This window comes from Lupinus angustifolius, chromosome LG12 (genome assembly GCF_001865875.1).
Source record: "Lupinus angustifolius cultivar Tanjil chromosome LG12, LupAngTanjil_v1.0, whole genome shotgun sequence".
Classification (NCBI taxonomy): Eukaryota; Viridiplantae; Streptophyta; class Magnoliopsida; order Fabales; family Fabaceae; genus Lupinus; species Lupinus angustifolius.
This window is the reverse complement of record NC_032020.1, coordinates 16,585,288-16,600,690: the sequence shown is the minus strand read 5'-3', so window position 1 is coordinate 16,600,690 and position 15,403 is coordinate 16,585,288. Positions and strand designations below refer to the sequence as shown.

General features: G+C 36.0%; 4 protein-coding genes across 8 annotated transcripts; 2 read left to right on the top strand and 2 right to left on the bottom strand.

The window, feature by feature from the left end:
- LOC109362359 (protein bem46-like) lies at nucleotides 27–4,319 on the bottom strand. 3 transcript variants are annotated; one of them, XM_019608091.1, is made up of 8 exons: nucleotides 3,980–4,318; nucleotides 3,450–3,485; nucleotides 3,262–3,340; nucleotides 3,086–3,140; nucleotides 2,884–3,000; nucleotides 1,629–1,793; nucleotides 685–928; nucleotides 27–382 (listed from the first exon to the last, which is right to left on the bottom strand). In XM_019608091.1, exons 1-8 carry the CDS (start codon nucleotides 4,215–4,217, stop codon nucleotides 366–368), a joined length of 951 nt encoding a protein of 316 aa, XP_019463636.1. In that variant the 5' UTR covers nucleotides 4,218–4,318; the 3' UTR covers nucleotides 27–365. The 3 variants fall into 3 exon arrangements, with proteins under 3 accessions (XP_019463636.1, XP_019463635.1, XP_019463637.1); XM_019608090.1 differs by having other exon boundaries at nucleotides 54–286; nucleotides 3,980–4,319; XM_019608092.1 differs by lacking the exon at nucleotides 3,450–3,485 and having other exon boundaries at nucleotides 54–286; nucleotides 3,262–3,380; nucleotides 3,980–4,171.
- Nucleotides 5,205–6,472, top strand: LOC109362855 (protein Brevis radix-like 4). Of its 2 annotated transcripts, none has more exons than XM_019608905.1 (3): nucleotides 5,205–5,385; nucleotides 5,687–5,828; nucleotides 5,907–6,472. In XM_019608905.1, exons 2-3 carry the CDS (start codon nucleotides 5,715–5,717, stop codon nucleotides 6,339–6,341), a joined length of 549 nt encoding a protein of 182 aa, XP_019464450.1. In that variant the 5' UTR covers nucleotides 5,205–5,385; nucleotides 5,687–5,714; the 3' UTR covers nucleotides 6,342–6,472. The 2 variants fall into 2 exon arrangements, with proteins under 2 accessions (XP_019464450.1, XP_019464449.1); XM_019608904.1 differs by having other exon boundaries at nucleotides 5,205–5,561; nucleotides 5,907–6,471.
- On the bottom strand, nucleotides 7,841–8,940 carry LOC109362856 (protein bem46-like). The gene is made up of 3 exons (XM_019608907.1): nucleotides 8,590–8,940; nucleotides 8,060–8,095; nucleotides 7,841–7,950 (listed from the first exon to the last, which is right to left on the bottom strand). Exons 1-3 carry the CDS (start codon nucleotides 8,825–8,827, stop codon nucleotides 7,856–7,858), a joined length of 369 nt encoding a protein of 122 aa, XP_019464452.1. The 5' UTR covers nucleotides 8,828–8,940; the 3' UTR covers nucleotides 7,841–7,855.
- LOC109362854 (protein Brevis radix-like 4) lies at nucleotides 9,817–14,933 on the top strand. 2 transcript variants are annotated; one of them, XM_019608903.1, is made up of 6 exons: nucleotides 9,817–10,171; nucleotides 10,297–10,438; nucleotides 10,517–10,893; nucleotides 13,176–13,311; nucleotides 13,670–14,073; nucleotides 14,349–14,933. In XM_019608903.1, the coding sequence occupies exons 2-6, from the start codon at nucleotides 10,325–10,327 to the stop codon at nucleotides 14,425–14,427; spliced, it is 1,110 nt and encodes a 369-aa protein (XP_019464448.1). In that variant the 5' UTR covers nucleotides 9,817–10,171; nucleotides 10,297–10,324; the 3' UTR covers nucleotides 14,428–14,933. The 2 variants fall into 2 exon arrangements, with proteins under 2 accessions (XP_019464448.1, XP_019464447.1); XM_019608902.1 differs by having other exon boundaries at nucleotides 9,817–9,995; nucleotides 14,349–14,742.

Genomic DNA, 15,403 nt, shown 5'->3' with positions numbered 1-15,403 from the left:
GCAGTGCTATTAAAGACAAACCCATTAATAAAAAACAACATAGGTAACTATAGTACATAAACTAGATGTATATATTAGCTTTGGTGTAAAACCTTTATTATACATGTCATTTGTCAAATTCAACCAGGTATCCAGAACGTAGGTGCCCTACACTGTAGCAAAATAAAATTACAAATTGAATGGGCATCTTCCAAGTTCTGAAAATCACAATCCAACCAAAATTGTCCAATGAAACTGGATGTTGTGCAGCATGTCAGCAATCATATTCTCAGAGGGCTCTTAATGGCTGAAACTTCAAAGGACAGAAACGGTTTGAATCCTTAGTCAGCTAATTAATATCACTGATATAACCTAATGCCAGCCAATCATCTCGCCCCAGTATCTGGCAGCATTATTAAAACAACAATTAAGTGAGAATGAGGAATGGAGCTTGCTAAAAGTTTAGTGCTAAATAGGGGCCAGAAATGATTGTAACAATGGCTAGGTAAAAGTTTGGGGTAACACACAAAGGAAAAATTGTGGAGCCCTGTAAAAAGGGAAGCGAGACCAAAAGAAAGAAGGAAAACTTTCGCATCTCAGAATAAAAAAGGGATAAATTCATGCAATTCATTAAGCAAAATCTGTCCCACTTTCTTAATCTACCCTAGTTCTGAAAAAAGGCATGGAATAGTCAAAGTATATTACCGTTTCCATTTTGGGGTGGTATGCCCTCCTTTTTCTCTGGAACATGCTGTTTAAGGAACTGCTGAATTGTTCTCCAGTAGTGATCACCACCATTCAGCCAAGTATCCATATGCATGCCCGTCGGAAAATCCACAAAGAGACACTGATTATTACGAGCAGCTGCCTTAGCATAAAGCATTTGCATATGTGATGGGGGGACCATCTCATCTAGCAATCCAGAGAGAAAAAGGATAGGCTGCTTGATCTGCAATTAAAATGGTAATTGAAAAAGTGATATATCATGATTCTAGCCACAAATTAATAGAAGAAAGAGGAAGCAGCAAAAAATACAATCTAGAGATTCTAAAAGTTAAAAATTAGCATCCTCCTTAATAGCTTTACAAAGGATAAATTTCAGTTCACTATCTATACATTATGCTAAAATATATGGAAAATATCTCATAATAGCTTTATTATATATCTTAAAACATTTTAGAGTATCCTAGCTAGGATTTATTTCCTATTTATATTCCATAATTGGTCTCCTTATTTTATTAGGATTGGGAGTCTACTCTTAGTATAAATAAATAGTAGTAAATGGATGCTGATTTGTCATTTATATCACATCACCATCAAATTAAATCAATATCAATCTCATATTATTCCGAGACTCAATTCTTGCTTCCCGTTTCCTGACTTAATATCCTTTAATTTAACATGATATCAAATCCTATTATGATAAAAGTAGAGTAAGCCACACATCAGTAGAGTATGAACAAGAAACCATTTTTAATGACTTTAGCAACCCTCCCCTGTGAGCTAGCTGTCGGGATGGAGTTAGGCTTAGTTATTCTAACATATTATAGAAAAAATGCTCGGTCATTATGCCAAGTGACCTAATTCTAATGAAGTGCATAACTCAATCAAAAGAATATAGCAAAATTTGTATTTCCATCATCACTCACCTCGCCAACAACATCAATAGTACTCCACGGAGAACGTACAACAAAATTGAGAAGTTTAGGACCATTTGAACTGCTGCCTCCAATAAACCACTTCAAAAAAGGTAATAAAACTCCAGCCATATCCAATATAGATGTGAAAGTATTTTCCAGTATTAGTGCAGCAATCTAAATGCAGAAAGAAGTCAAAAGAGAATGTTGGTTAACGGTGCAAACTGTTGCCGAGAATAACAACATGGAGATCCCTAGCTAAATTTCTGAAAAGAAAAATTGCACCGGTCTATGTTTAGACTACTCACTCTAACATTACTTCCAAGTATTTGTACAAACAAGAAATGTCAGAAGAAGAAAGCTATTAACATGCTGCAAGGCAAAGCTTCTGCTTTAAATCCTACTCCATTAAATACAAACCATAATAATAACATGAAATTTTTTCGTAAACCAAATATTCAAATACTAAGATAGTTATCTTGAAAGGAAAAAAGGGTTTAGTGCCCATTTTTACAACTCTAAATTTTACATGATAACAACTATTTTACTCTGCAAACATCTAAAGTGATATGTTTTCCCTAAAATGAAATTTCAAATGGATACTTCTCCAAAATCAGTGTTAAAAACTCACCCCTTATAAACTGTTGTAAAGAATCCTAATTATGCTTTTGGAGGCCCCAAGAGAACAGTGCTGGTATAACACTTCATGATAAATATTCCATAACAAAGAAAAAGTACTAAAGGAAGGGATTCCTAGATCATATCACAACACATAATAGCAATACAGAGAATAATTAAGTATGTAAGCTGTAAACCAATAAAACCATGAAAGAATTGATTTTGTAGCAACACTTAGAAAGCATTACAAGAATCATGATTTTACAACCCTATTAGCAGCACAAACCTTTTACCAGGGGGCAGGAAATAAAATTGGCACACTAGAGAATCTAAAACAAGGTAGATTCAACAACTTCAATATTCTTTTCCCACAGAATGCTGATACTCACAAAATTAGGTACGAATCTTTTCATGACAAAAGAAATTTTAGTGATGAACTTTAAAGCTACATTATACAGAGTTAATATATGCATTCTCTTTTGAATCTAGCAGAGTACAATGCATGTAGTACTAATATTCTAAAGACATGTTTATTTAGTGGCTATAATGGAGGGTGGGGGCCAAAATTAAAAAACATCTCATTTTTCACCGGGAACAGCATGAACATAAAAAACCCATAGAGATCAATGCAAAGTTTAACAAAAGGTACCTTGTCAGGGTTATTTTTTGTTAGTACAGCACCAACTGCACCACCAAGTGATCGTCCAAATACAAATATTCTAGATGTGTCAATATCAGACCTTTGAGAAAGATGATCCAATGCAGCCTGGGCACAAAGAACCAATAAAATGGGGAAATTTTTGGGTAAAAAGATTCATGATCAAAGTAAGGGTATTAATAGAAAAGCATACCTGAGCATCCTTAGTAATTCCATGTTGAGAAGGATAGCCATCACTTGCTCCATAACTGCTCCATTGAATGATACATTAGTGCCAAAGTAAGAAAGAGAAATGTGCTTTTTAAGTTAACAACGTGAACCGCCTGACACAGAGCTATACAGAAATATTAAGATTAAGACACGACATACCCTCTGTAAGAAAGCAGGAAAACATTGCATTTTAACTGCTGCAACATTACGCGAACCATTTCAAGACGATGAGCAATATCTAAAGGTTGGCAGTCAAGGCCTTCAAAACCATATTGAACCTGATCATGTAGAAAGATTGATGAAATAATAATCACATTATTTAACCCTAATATCTACCACTAGGATACTTCCAGCATTTTCTTGAAAAAACAAAACGGTCGGACCTGTCAATGGAACATAAGAAAGAAGAACAACATTAGAACAACACATAAGTCACCGAACATCACTACATACAAATAGAGTATGTCAAATATTCACCTACAAAAATCACAATGCAACGAGTCAATATCCAAATTCATCCCCCAACAAAACAACACGCCCTCAATTTAGCCCTTGAGAAAAGGAAAAAAAAAATCCTAACTTATACATTGTCAAATTCCAGCAAGTTTTATGGGCAAGTTAGTCTCTACTGTGACCATTCCACTGTCAATTGAGTTCCCAAATATCTCAATTTGGAATACTTCACGTCTTAGAACCTAAATTGAGAAACACATATGTATTACTATAATGCAATTATTACATCCTAATATGCTATTCGATCGACAATACTCCCATACCAGAATTATGAGGTCAAATTGAAGCAAATAACGCCGAAATGATAATATTCGAAAGCAAGAAAGACATGGATTGAAACAGTAAATGAGATATAAAAAGGAACCTCGGCAATCAGGGAAGAGCTTGATGAACCAAGCGTGGAGGCGAACACCATCGGAAGATCTGAGCCAAACATCTTCGTAAGAGAGTCTGAGACGAGAGGGAGTGATGGAGTAGGATTTGGTCAGGCCGGGCAGGACGGGCACGTAAACAAGCTTCTCTTGAAACGCAACAAGTAATGCCATACCAGCCACCACTAACCCTCCCACTCCATACATCAGAATGTTTACATATGAAACCATTTTCCTTCAGTGCTGTTCAACACTCAAGGATCTTGATACTGATGTGTGTCTTTGCGTTCAGGTATAGATCTTTGTTTCGAATTTCAGCTGTTTTCACGGGAAACACGAACCTAATGCCAATGGATCTCTAATTTTTTATTTTACAATAAATAAATATTGAGCCGGGAAATCTCCTCCTTATTTAAATTTACTCACTAATTCAAAATCTCTTCTCATATAGCCTACTTTTATATTTTATAAGTTCCTTCTATAATTTATATTATCGAATAAACTTTATTCTAGGAAAGGAAGTACTTTTCTGGAAAACTATAAATAAGGGTCTTTTATCTTTATTATTGTCCTCATTTATGTCTCAAGATAATCAAAATGTGTTACTTTATTAAAGAAAAATAAAAATAAAATTATTTTTTTAAATTATTCGGTGTTACTTCATTGGATAGGGACATAATGACATGATCGTTTTGGGATAGAGGATCGCGTCCATAAATATGATGTGTTACTTTTTTTATTTTTAATTATATTATCAACACATTATAGTCATATAAAAATAATCATTATCCAATTTCTCTAAAGCTATCAAAGATATGCTTAAATTTGTAACAAACAAAAACTAAGAAACGGACATCTCCATTCTTACCCAAATATTAATATAATGAAGTTATGAATGTTAAAAACAATTGAATTTATTGAGCATGATATTAGGTGTTAGAATTTTCCCGATGTATAAAAAACACTTTATCCGTGAAATGAAAGTTCACTAAAATGATATTTTTACCTTAAAGAAATATTAATCTCTCACTATCAACTAGAAAAGAAGTTGATTATACAATTTTTAACTATAAACATCTGCAATCACTCTAAGGTAGTGTTGAAAGATAGGTGGAAGAAGTGGACTTAAATATGGGCTTTTAATGGTTGGGTTATATTGGGCCTCCACAACGCGGTATGAAGGAACATGGGCCAGAGGAGCCCAAAGCTTCATGTACCATAACCGGTGGCCATCCGGTAGCAGGTAAGAATGTGAGACAAAAAAGCGAAGTGCACAGTAACAGCAATGAAACCCTCTCCTCTCGTACCATTATAGCCACTCGAGAGCAAAGGTAAACAAAACATACACCAAACTTGTCCCCTCCAATTCCGCTTCTGGAATTCACCATTAACTCTTATCGTACTGTGTCTCTTCTTACTTTCTCATTTTTATTTTGCTTCAACCATTCATTTTCAAAATATTGGTCTGATTTAGTAATTGACGTTGTGCATGGCGTGTGATAATCCAAGTACCTGAGTTTCCTTTTATTACTTCACCTTACTAATTGAGTTTCATCACAGTTACTCTACTTCCAGGTGCACTGTACAATTCTCTTCTTACGCTCTTTACTCTCTTTTAATTTCACTGATTTTCAATCTGATTTTGAAATGTGGATATTGTCCAACCTGAATTCTCATTTTTTATATTAAATTATTGGCAGAGATTAGCGAATCGATTGAGAAACGAAAATGCTTACATGCATAACTCGTCCCAAGAAACCAGAGAGTGACTCAGTGAGTAAGCCTGACGATTCCGATGGAAACGCCGCTAAAAACCAAGCCGTCAAATCCCTCACTTCTCAGGTATTACTAGAATTTGGAAACCTATTTATTCTGGTTTTGATTTAGCGTAATCTTGTACGTGTTTGAGTGTGATTTTAGATAAAGGATATGGCGTTAAAAGCATCGGGGGCGTACAAGCACTGCGCTCCTTGTACAGGGCCACCGGCGCAGGGTGGTGGAATAAGGAGCAACACCGAATCGGACGCGGAGTCGGATCGATTCCGATGGTCGTACCGGAGAACTGGGAGCTCGAGCTCAACGAGGACGTGGGGGAAGGAAATGGAAGCGAGGCTGAAGGGGATATCGAGCGGGGAAGGGACGCCGAACTCCGCCAGTGGACGGCGAGGGGAGCCGGTGGTTTTGTTCGTGGAAGAGAACGAACCGAAGGAGTGGGTGGCGCAAGTGGAGCCTGGCGTTTTGATCACATTCGTATCACTTCCACGTGGCGGGAACGATCTAAAGCGTATACGGTTCAGGTACGTTAATTCTCTCGTGCTCTTGTTTCTAATCTGGTGGACATTGCTCGTCGTGTAGTTACTTTAGTTGTCGTTTTGAGTTGTGATCGGACGGTGAGGATGCGTTTGCACTTGAGTGCTGGGTCAAGATTGGTCTCTCTCTTGATCCAATGTAATAATGACAATGAGTGCCGCTTTGGTTCCTTTTCAACTTTACTTGCCTGCTAAATCTATTTCATTCTTTCAATATGAATGAATTCCTACAAAGTGCACTATTTACACAATTAAACAAGGTAAAATGAAGATCATTGTCTCAAAGGTATCCACGAAGATGTTTAGTAAAAAAACCTTAAAATAACACAGCCATCATTTAATATTTATTAATTAGAATAATAAATTTTAATACTAAGATTTTATAGGTTAATAATATCTATCTTTGAATGTGTATTATTCTTTTATTTAATTGTGGACGTAATGCAGTGACAAGTTAGAAAACATATATCAGACTAAATAGTAAATAAAATATATAAATATTGTTTAAATCATAAGGCAATGTATTAATTTACTTATTTTTTTAATAATTAATAATAATAAATATAAATATTGTTGACAACTTACTTATTATTTTAATAATATACAAGGGAGTTTGCAATAACACCACTCTCTAAAGAGAACCCTGAATGAATAGTAAGAAAATATAACTATATATTTATCATTTTAAGTATAATATAATAATATATTTGTCATTAAAAACACAAGGAAATTGAAGTATTTGGGGAGGACTATTCATCTTATATATAGTTATATACGGTCACCACCACAGTAAATATTTAAGTTAGTAATTGTGAATGAAGGCGTATCAGTGAAATTGAAGTTATTTATAAGGGATAGATGATTTTGATTGTAGTGAGTGGTGATCACATAATTGATGATAATTGTAATTACCATTTCAGAAAATGACCCATATTTTGGAACTCCTATCGTTCGCACAGCCTTGTCCGTTTGTTTTGGGTGAGAAATGGAACTTGGATTAGAAAAGCGCTCTGTGGTTCAGCTATTGCTGATCACAGTCGTTGTCTCTGTTACTATGCCCAAGTATCCTAAGTCCAAATTCCACACTATAAAGAAGCACTCCCCTAATTATGAAAGTGTCTTTAGGTTGGGGCCCCACACACTTCAGTAAAATTTCACGCTTTGCTAAAAGCAATCCAAAAGGAGAACTTATTGTGGCCTGTAAGTGGTGGTGGCCATGGTGGGTCAGTATTGATTGAGTTTAGAACCTTATAACCGAGTGTTGTCGTTTGGTCGGAGGAAGCTTTTCTGCTTTCTTTATCTTAAAATTTCGTCATGTCATGCCTGATTCTTCATGACTCTGTCTTCTTCTGATGCCAGTTTTGTCATTTAATCTACAATATGTTGGGGAATGCTCCCACCCACCCCAGAACTATATACAAGACAAAACTTATGAACCTCTACTAAGTGGGCACCAAACAACATTGAATGATACATTAGTGCCAAAGTAAGAAAGAGAAATGTGCTTTTTAAGTTAACAACGTGAACCGCCTGACACAGAGCTATACAGAAATATTAAGATTAAGACACGACATACCCTCTGTAAGAAAGCAGGAAAACATTGCATTTTAACTGCTGCAACATTACGCGAACCATTTCAAGACGATGAGCAATATCTAAAGGTTGGCAGTCAAGGCCTTCAAAACCATATTGAACCTGATCATGTAGAAAGATTGATGAAATAATAATCACATTATTTAACCCTAATATCTACCACTAGGATACTTCCAGCATTTTCTTGAAAAAACAAAACGGTCGGACCTGTCAATGGAACATAAGAAAGAAGAACAACATTAGAACAACACATAAGTCACCGAACATCACTACATACAAATAGAGTATGTCAAATATTCACCTACAAAAATCACAATGCAACGAGTCAATATCCAAATTCATCCCCCAACAAAACAACACGCCCTCAATTTAGCCCTTGAGAAAAGGAAAAAAAAAATCCTAACTTATACATTGTCAAATTCCAGCAAGTTTTATGGGCAAGTTAGTCTCTACTGTGACCATTCCACTGTCAATTGAGTTCCCAAATATCTCAATTTGGAATACTTCACGTCTTAGAACCTAAATTGAGAAACACATATGTATTACTATAATGCAATTATTACATCCTAATATGCTATTCGATCGACAATACTCCCATACCAGAATTATGAGGTCAAATTGAAGCAAATAACGCCGAAATGATAATATTCGAAAGCAAGAAAGACATGGATTGAAACAGTAAATGAGATATAAAAAGGAACCTCGGCAATCAGGGAAGAGCTTGATGAACCAAGCGTGGAGGCGAACACCATCGGAAGATCTGAGCCAAACATCTTCGTAAGAGAGTCTGAGACGAGAGGGAGTGATGGAGTAGGATTTGGTCAGGCCGGGCAGGACGGGCACGTAAACAAGCTTCTCTTGAAACGCAACAAGTAATGCCATACCAGCCACCACTAACCCTCCCACTCCATACATCAGAATGTTTACATATGAAACCATTTTCCTTCAGTGCTGTTCAACACTCAAGGATCTTGATACTGATGTGTGTCTTTGCGTTCAGGTATAGATCTTTGTTTCGAATTTCAGCTGTTTTCACGGGAAACACGAACCTAATGCCAATGGATCTCTAATTTTTTATTTTACAATAAATAAATATTGAGCCGGGAAATCTCCTCCTTATTTAAATTTACTCACTAATTCAAAATCTCTTCTCATATAGCCTACTTTTATATTTTATAAGTTCCTTCTATAATTTATATTATCGAATAAACTTTATTCTAGGAAAGGAAGTACTTTTCTGGAAAACTATAAATAAGGGTCTTTTATCTTTATTATTGTCCTCATTTATGTCTCAAGATAATCAAAATGTGTTACTTTATTAAAGAAAAATAAAAATAAAATTATTTTTTTAAATTATTCGGTGTTACTTCATTGGATAGGGACATAATGACATGATCGTTTTGGGATAGAGGATCGCGTCCATAAATATGATGTGTTACTTTTTTTATTTTTAATTATATTATCAACACATTATAGTCATATAAAAATAATCATTATCCAATTTCTCTAAAGCTATCAAAGATATGCTTAAATTTGTAACAAACAAAAACTAAGAAACGGACATCTCCATTCTTACCCAAATATTAATATAATGAAGTTATGAATGTTAAAAACAATTGAATTTATTGAGCATGATATTAGGTGTTAGAATTTTCCCGATGTATAAAAAACACTTTATCCGTGAAATGAAAGTTCACTAAAATGATATTTTTACCTTAAAGAAATATTAATCTCTCACTATCAACTAGAAAAGAAGTTGATTATACAATTTTTAACTATAAACATCTGCAATCACTCTAAGGTAGTGTTGAAAGATAGGTGGAAGAAGTGGACTTAAATATGGGCTTTTAATGGTTGGGTTATATTGGGCCTCCACAACGCGGTATGAAGGAACATGGGCCAGAGGAGCCCAAAGCTTCATGTACCATAACCGGTGGCCATCCGGTAGCAGGTAAGAATGTGAGACAAAAAAGCGAAGTGCACAGTAACAGCAATGAAACCCTCTCCTCTCGTACCATTATAGCCACTCGAGAGCAAAGGTAAACAAAACATACACCAAACTTGTCCCCTCCAATTCCGCTTCTGGAATTCACCATTAACTCTTATCGTACTGTGTCTCTTCTTACTTTCTCATTTTTATTTTGCTTCAACCATTCATTTTCAAAATATTGGTCTGATTTAGTAATTGACGTTGTGCATGGCGTGTGATAATCCAAGTACCTGAGTTTCCTTTTATTACTTCACCTTACTAATTGAGTTTCATCACAGTTACTCTACTTCCAGGTGCACTGTACAATTCTCTTCTTACGCTCTTTACTCTCTTTTAATTTCACTGATTTTCAATCTGATTTTGAAATGTGGATATTGTCCAACCTGAATTCTCATTTTTTATATTAAATTATTGGCAGAGATTAGCGAATCGATTGAGAAACGAAAATGCTTACATGCATAACTCGTCCCAAGAAACCAGAGAGTGACTCAGTGAGTAAGCCTGACGATTCCGATGGAAACGCCGCTAAAAACCAAGCCGTCAAATCCCTCACTTCTCAGGTATTACTAGAATTTGGAAACCTATTTATTCTGGTTTTGATTTAGCGTAATCTTGTACGTGTTTGAGTGTGATTTTAGATAAAGGATATGGCGTTAAAAGCATCGGGGGCGTACAAGCACTGCGCTCCTTGTACAGGGCCACCGGCGCAGGGTGGTGGAATAAGGAGCAACACCGAATCGGACGCGGAGTCGGATCGATTCCGATGGTCGTACCGGAGAACTGGGAGCTCGAGCTCAACGAGGACGTGGGGGAAGGAAATGGAAGCGAGGCTGAAGGGGATATCGAGCGGGGAAGGGACGCCGAACTCCGCCAGTGGACGGCGAGGGGAGCCGGTGGTTTTGTTCGTGGAAGAGAACGAACCGAAGGAGTGGGTGGCGCAAGTGGAGCCTGGCGTTTTGATCACATTCGTATCACTTCCACGTGGCGGGAACGATCTAAAGCGTATACGGTTCAGGTACGTTAATTCTCTCGTGCTCTTGTTTCTAATCTGGTGGACATTGCTCGTCGTGTAGTTACTTTAGTTGTCGTTTTGAGTTGTGATCGGACGGTGAGGATGCGTTTGCACTTGAGTGCTGGGTCAAGATTGGTCTCTCTCTTGATCCAATGTAATAATGACAATGAGTGCCGCTTTGGTTCCTTTTCAACTTTACTTGCCTGCTAAATCTATTTCATTCTTTCAATATGAATGAATTCCTACAAAGTGCACTATTTACACAATTAAACAAGGTAAAATGAAGATCATTGTCTCAAAGGTATCCACGAAGATGTTTAGTAAAAAAACCTTAAAATAACACAGCCATCATTTAATATTTATTAATTAGAATAATAAATTTTAATACTAAGATTTTATAGGTTAATAATATCTATCTTTGAATGTGTATTATTCTTTTATTTAATTGTGGACGTAATGCAGTGACAAGTTAGAAAACATATATCAGACTAAATAGTAAATAAAATATATAAATATTGTTTAAATCATAAGGCAATGTATTAATTTACTTATTTTTTTAATAATTAATAATAATAAATATAAATATTGTTGACAACTTACTTATTATTTTAATAATATACAAGGGAGTTTGCAATAACACCACTCTCTAAAGAGAACCCTGAATGAATAGTAAGAAAATATAACTATATATTTATCATTTTAAGTATAATATAATAATATATTTGTCATTAAAAACACAAGGAAATTGAAGTATTTGGGGAGGACTATTCATCTTATATATAGTTATATACGGTCACCACCACAGTAAATATTTAAGTTAGTAATTGTGAATGAAGGCGTATCAGTGAAATTGAAGTTATTTATAAGGGATAGATGATTTTGATTGTAGTGAGTGGTGATCACATAATTGATGATAATTGTAATTACCATTTCAGAAAATGACCCATATTTTGGAACTCCTATCGTTCGCACAGCCTTGTCCGTTTGTTTTGGGTGAGAAATGGAACTTGGATTAGAAAAGCGCTCTGTGGTTCAGCTATTGCTGATCACAGTCGTTGTCTCTGTTACTATGCCCAAGTATCCTAAGTCCAAATTCCACACTATAAAGAAGCACTCCCCTAATTATGAAAGTGTCTTTAGGTTGGGGCCCCACACACTTCAGTAAAATTTCACGCTTTGCTAAAAGCAATCCAAAAGGAGAACTTATTGTGGCCTGTAAGTGGTGGTGGCCATGGTGGGTCAGTATTGATTGAGTTTAGAACCTTATAACCGAGTGTTGTCGTTTGGTCGGAGGAAGCTTTTCTGCTTTCTTTATCTTAAAATTTCGTCATGTCATGCCTGATTCTTCATGACTCTGTCTTCTTCTGATGCCAGTTTTGTCATTTAATCTACAATATGTTGGGGAATGCTCCCACCCACCCCAGAACTATATACAAGACAAAACTTATGAACCTCTACTAAGTGGGCACCAAACAAAGTTAAAGATAGATAATATAGGTTAAGGTCTTATAGATATTATTTAGAACCTTTTTTATTATTCTTTTATATTACTGTGTGATTAAGCATGATGATGGTCCTACTTGCTGACTTGTGGTACAATCCCAGACGATATGATATTAATGTGTGGGTCATCCATAATGGGTTTGGGGAGGGTACTAGGGTAGGTAAATATTAAACCCATTCCATCATTTAAATCAATTCATGTTTTGATGCGTTTACTTGTCACTAATTAAGTGTGGACCCACTTGCTTTCCATTGCTTTGACAACCCCAAATCAAAGGCCAAATTTGGCTGTAGAACAACTTTATTTCACGCACCCCATTTTGCTTTTAATTATTCATCTGAGAATCCTTTGTCAAAAAGTATACTGTTGAGTAACTTAGCATGATGGACTATAATGTCATAAACCACTAAACAATAGTGTCGTAAACCACTAAACAATCAACAATTCATCTAAAAAACAATTTGGTCAACAAGGTAATAATAACAACAGAATGGGATTAGCTGAGGGTTTGAAGCTATAGTCACCCGGACAATTCATAGACAACATGGTAAAATAGGTTGATTATTTTCTTATCTTCGAATGAATATCATAATAAAAAGAAAAGGAAGAGTAAAAAATACAGAAAAACAGGGTCTGGGGGAGAATGCAATAATGTTGCATGGCTCTTTTAAAAAAATAAATAGATGCTATATTATGCTTTGATCTCATGTATGTTAGTTCATGTGATGACAACAGGACTATGGATTGGTGAATTGAATTTTTGTTTATTTCCAATGTGTAGTCGTGAGATGTTTAACAAATGGCAAGCTCAAAAGTGGTGGTCAGAGAACTATGACAAGGTCATGGAACTTTACAACGTCCAAAGGCTTAACCACCATGCTTTCCCTCTTCCAACGCCACCAAGGTCTGAGGATGAGGTAATTAAGCTTGCTCCTAGACATGTAATCATGCACAGTTTAACTATCAGCAGCTGCATATTGCTTAAAGCAACATGTAGTGGGCATGTAGTGGGTATGCACAGTTTTCTGCAGTGCATTTTTGTCATGTGTTACATAACTCTTAACCATGCTCCTTTTATTCAATGCCTCATCAATAGTTTGGGTTCCAGCAAATATTGTACAACTTAAGTTTTTTCCCCTATCCCTCGACCTCAATCCTCCCCTGTATCCACTAGAGGCCCATTCCCATGCAGATATGATGGATCTAGGCCTAAAAAAGGCTTTTTGTGTTTTTCTACTCTTCTTAATTTGTTCTCTTTGACATGGTTGATAACAGAGCTCAAAGCTTGAATCAGCGGAAGCCAGCCCTGTAACACCTCCACTAACAAAGGAACGGATCCCTCGTACTTTATACCGTCCACCAGGGATGGGAATGGGATATTCATCGTCAGATTCTTTTGATCATCAATCAATGCACTCCCGGAATTTCATGGACTGGACGACTGGCATGAGCTCAACCCCTAAAGTCTCCACTATTAGTACGGCTAAAACAGAGTTATCATCAATGGATGCTTCTATCATAAGTAGCTCATCCAGAGATGCTGATCGCTCTTGTGATCTATCAATCAGCAATGCTAGTGATTTGGAGAGTGAATGGGTTGAACAGGATGAACCTGGGGTTTACATTACCATCAAAGCATTGCCAGGTGGCAAAAGGGAGCTCAAACGAGTCAGGTTCAGGTACACTTGCAGCTCATTGCTATGCCAAATACAAAATGACTTAACACATCACAGTTTAATTGGCTTGAAGTTAAGAATTAATAAATCTTTGCTTTCTATTTTGATATGTCTATGTCTGTTGCTGTCAGCAATTCTACTCCCACAAATCAGAGTCTAAATTTCATTTGTATGATGAAAATATAGGCACTGGAGATATACATTTTTGTTTGTTTGTTGCGTTTGCATTTTGCCTTAAAACTCAATGGAACTTATTTCTGGGTGTCTATGTTGTGCAGCCGAGAAAAATTCGGGGAGGTGCATGCTAGATTATGGTGGGAGGAGAACCGTGCAAGAATACATAAACAATATTTGTGAAAATTTTGCTAAAGGTAGAGGAGAGGGAGATGCTGAGGCTTTACATAGCGTGGAGGTGGTGTTGCTTATTAAATTGTTCCATATTTGTTTTCCTTGAGTAAGTATTGTTATAGGTGAAGAACTCAGAAGTGCTACTTGCACCTCTGCATGTTTTGGGTTATTTACATCCCTACTCAAACTTCTCAGCTCTTTATGGGATTGGTTGAGATTATTCACTTGGATGTGTGGGTAAATATAGTTTCTATTATTAGTTAATGAAATTGGTGGATCAAGTGCAGCAATAGTAAAAGCTTAAAGAAGTTTGATGGTTGTAAATTCTATAACTGATCAAATGGGATATAGAGAATGAATCTACTCTCTTATTCAAATGGGGTATAAAGAATGAATGTATTCTCATTTCTTTTTTTTCCTTGTTTTTTACATTTGTAGAGCAAGCACATCTGTTCTCATGAACAAACAAATGAACTTTTGCATGTGTCAAGTATCTGCAACTCTTGTTTGAATCATCACGGGGTAATTATAAAAGTTTATCCATTATTGAATTAAAAAATTATTGAATAAAAAAATTATGTATTGATTCTACTACACTTCATTACATATTTTTTTCTTCAAATTTTCATTTCTGAACATACATAATTTAGAGCTCGGATATGAAATCATGAACAACTGATTCAATACCTAAGGCCGAAAGCCTGTCTCCTGGTCCATTTTTTAATAACACTTTTGAAGCACACTCCTCTCATGTGTTTTGATATGGGAATGCAAATTGGAAGGGTGGATGCAATTCTCACATTTTTCTCTCCCCTAACTTCACTCCCCTTTATCTATGGTACACTGGTGTATATTGAAGAGTACGTTATCGTAATCCAAAAAACAGACAAAACTGGAGTGGAGTTATAGAAAAAAGTGGTGAGAACAGCAACCACCAATAGGAAGCATTCAAAGCCCATAATTTGGATCTTTCAAGGCCTAACAG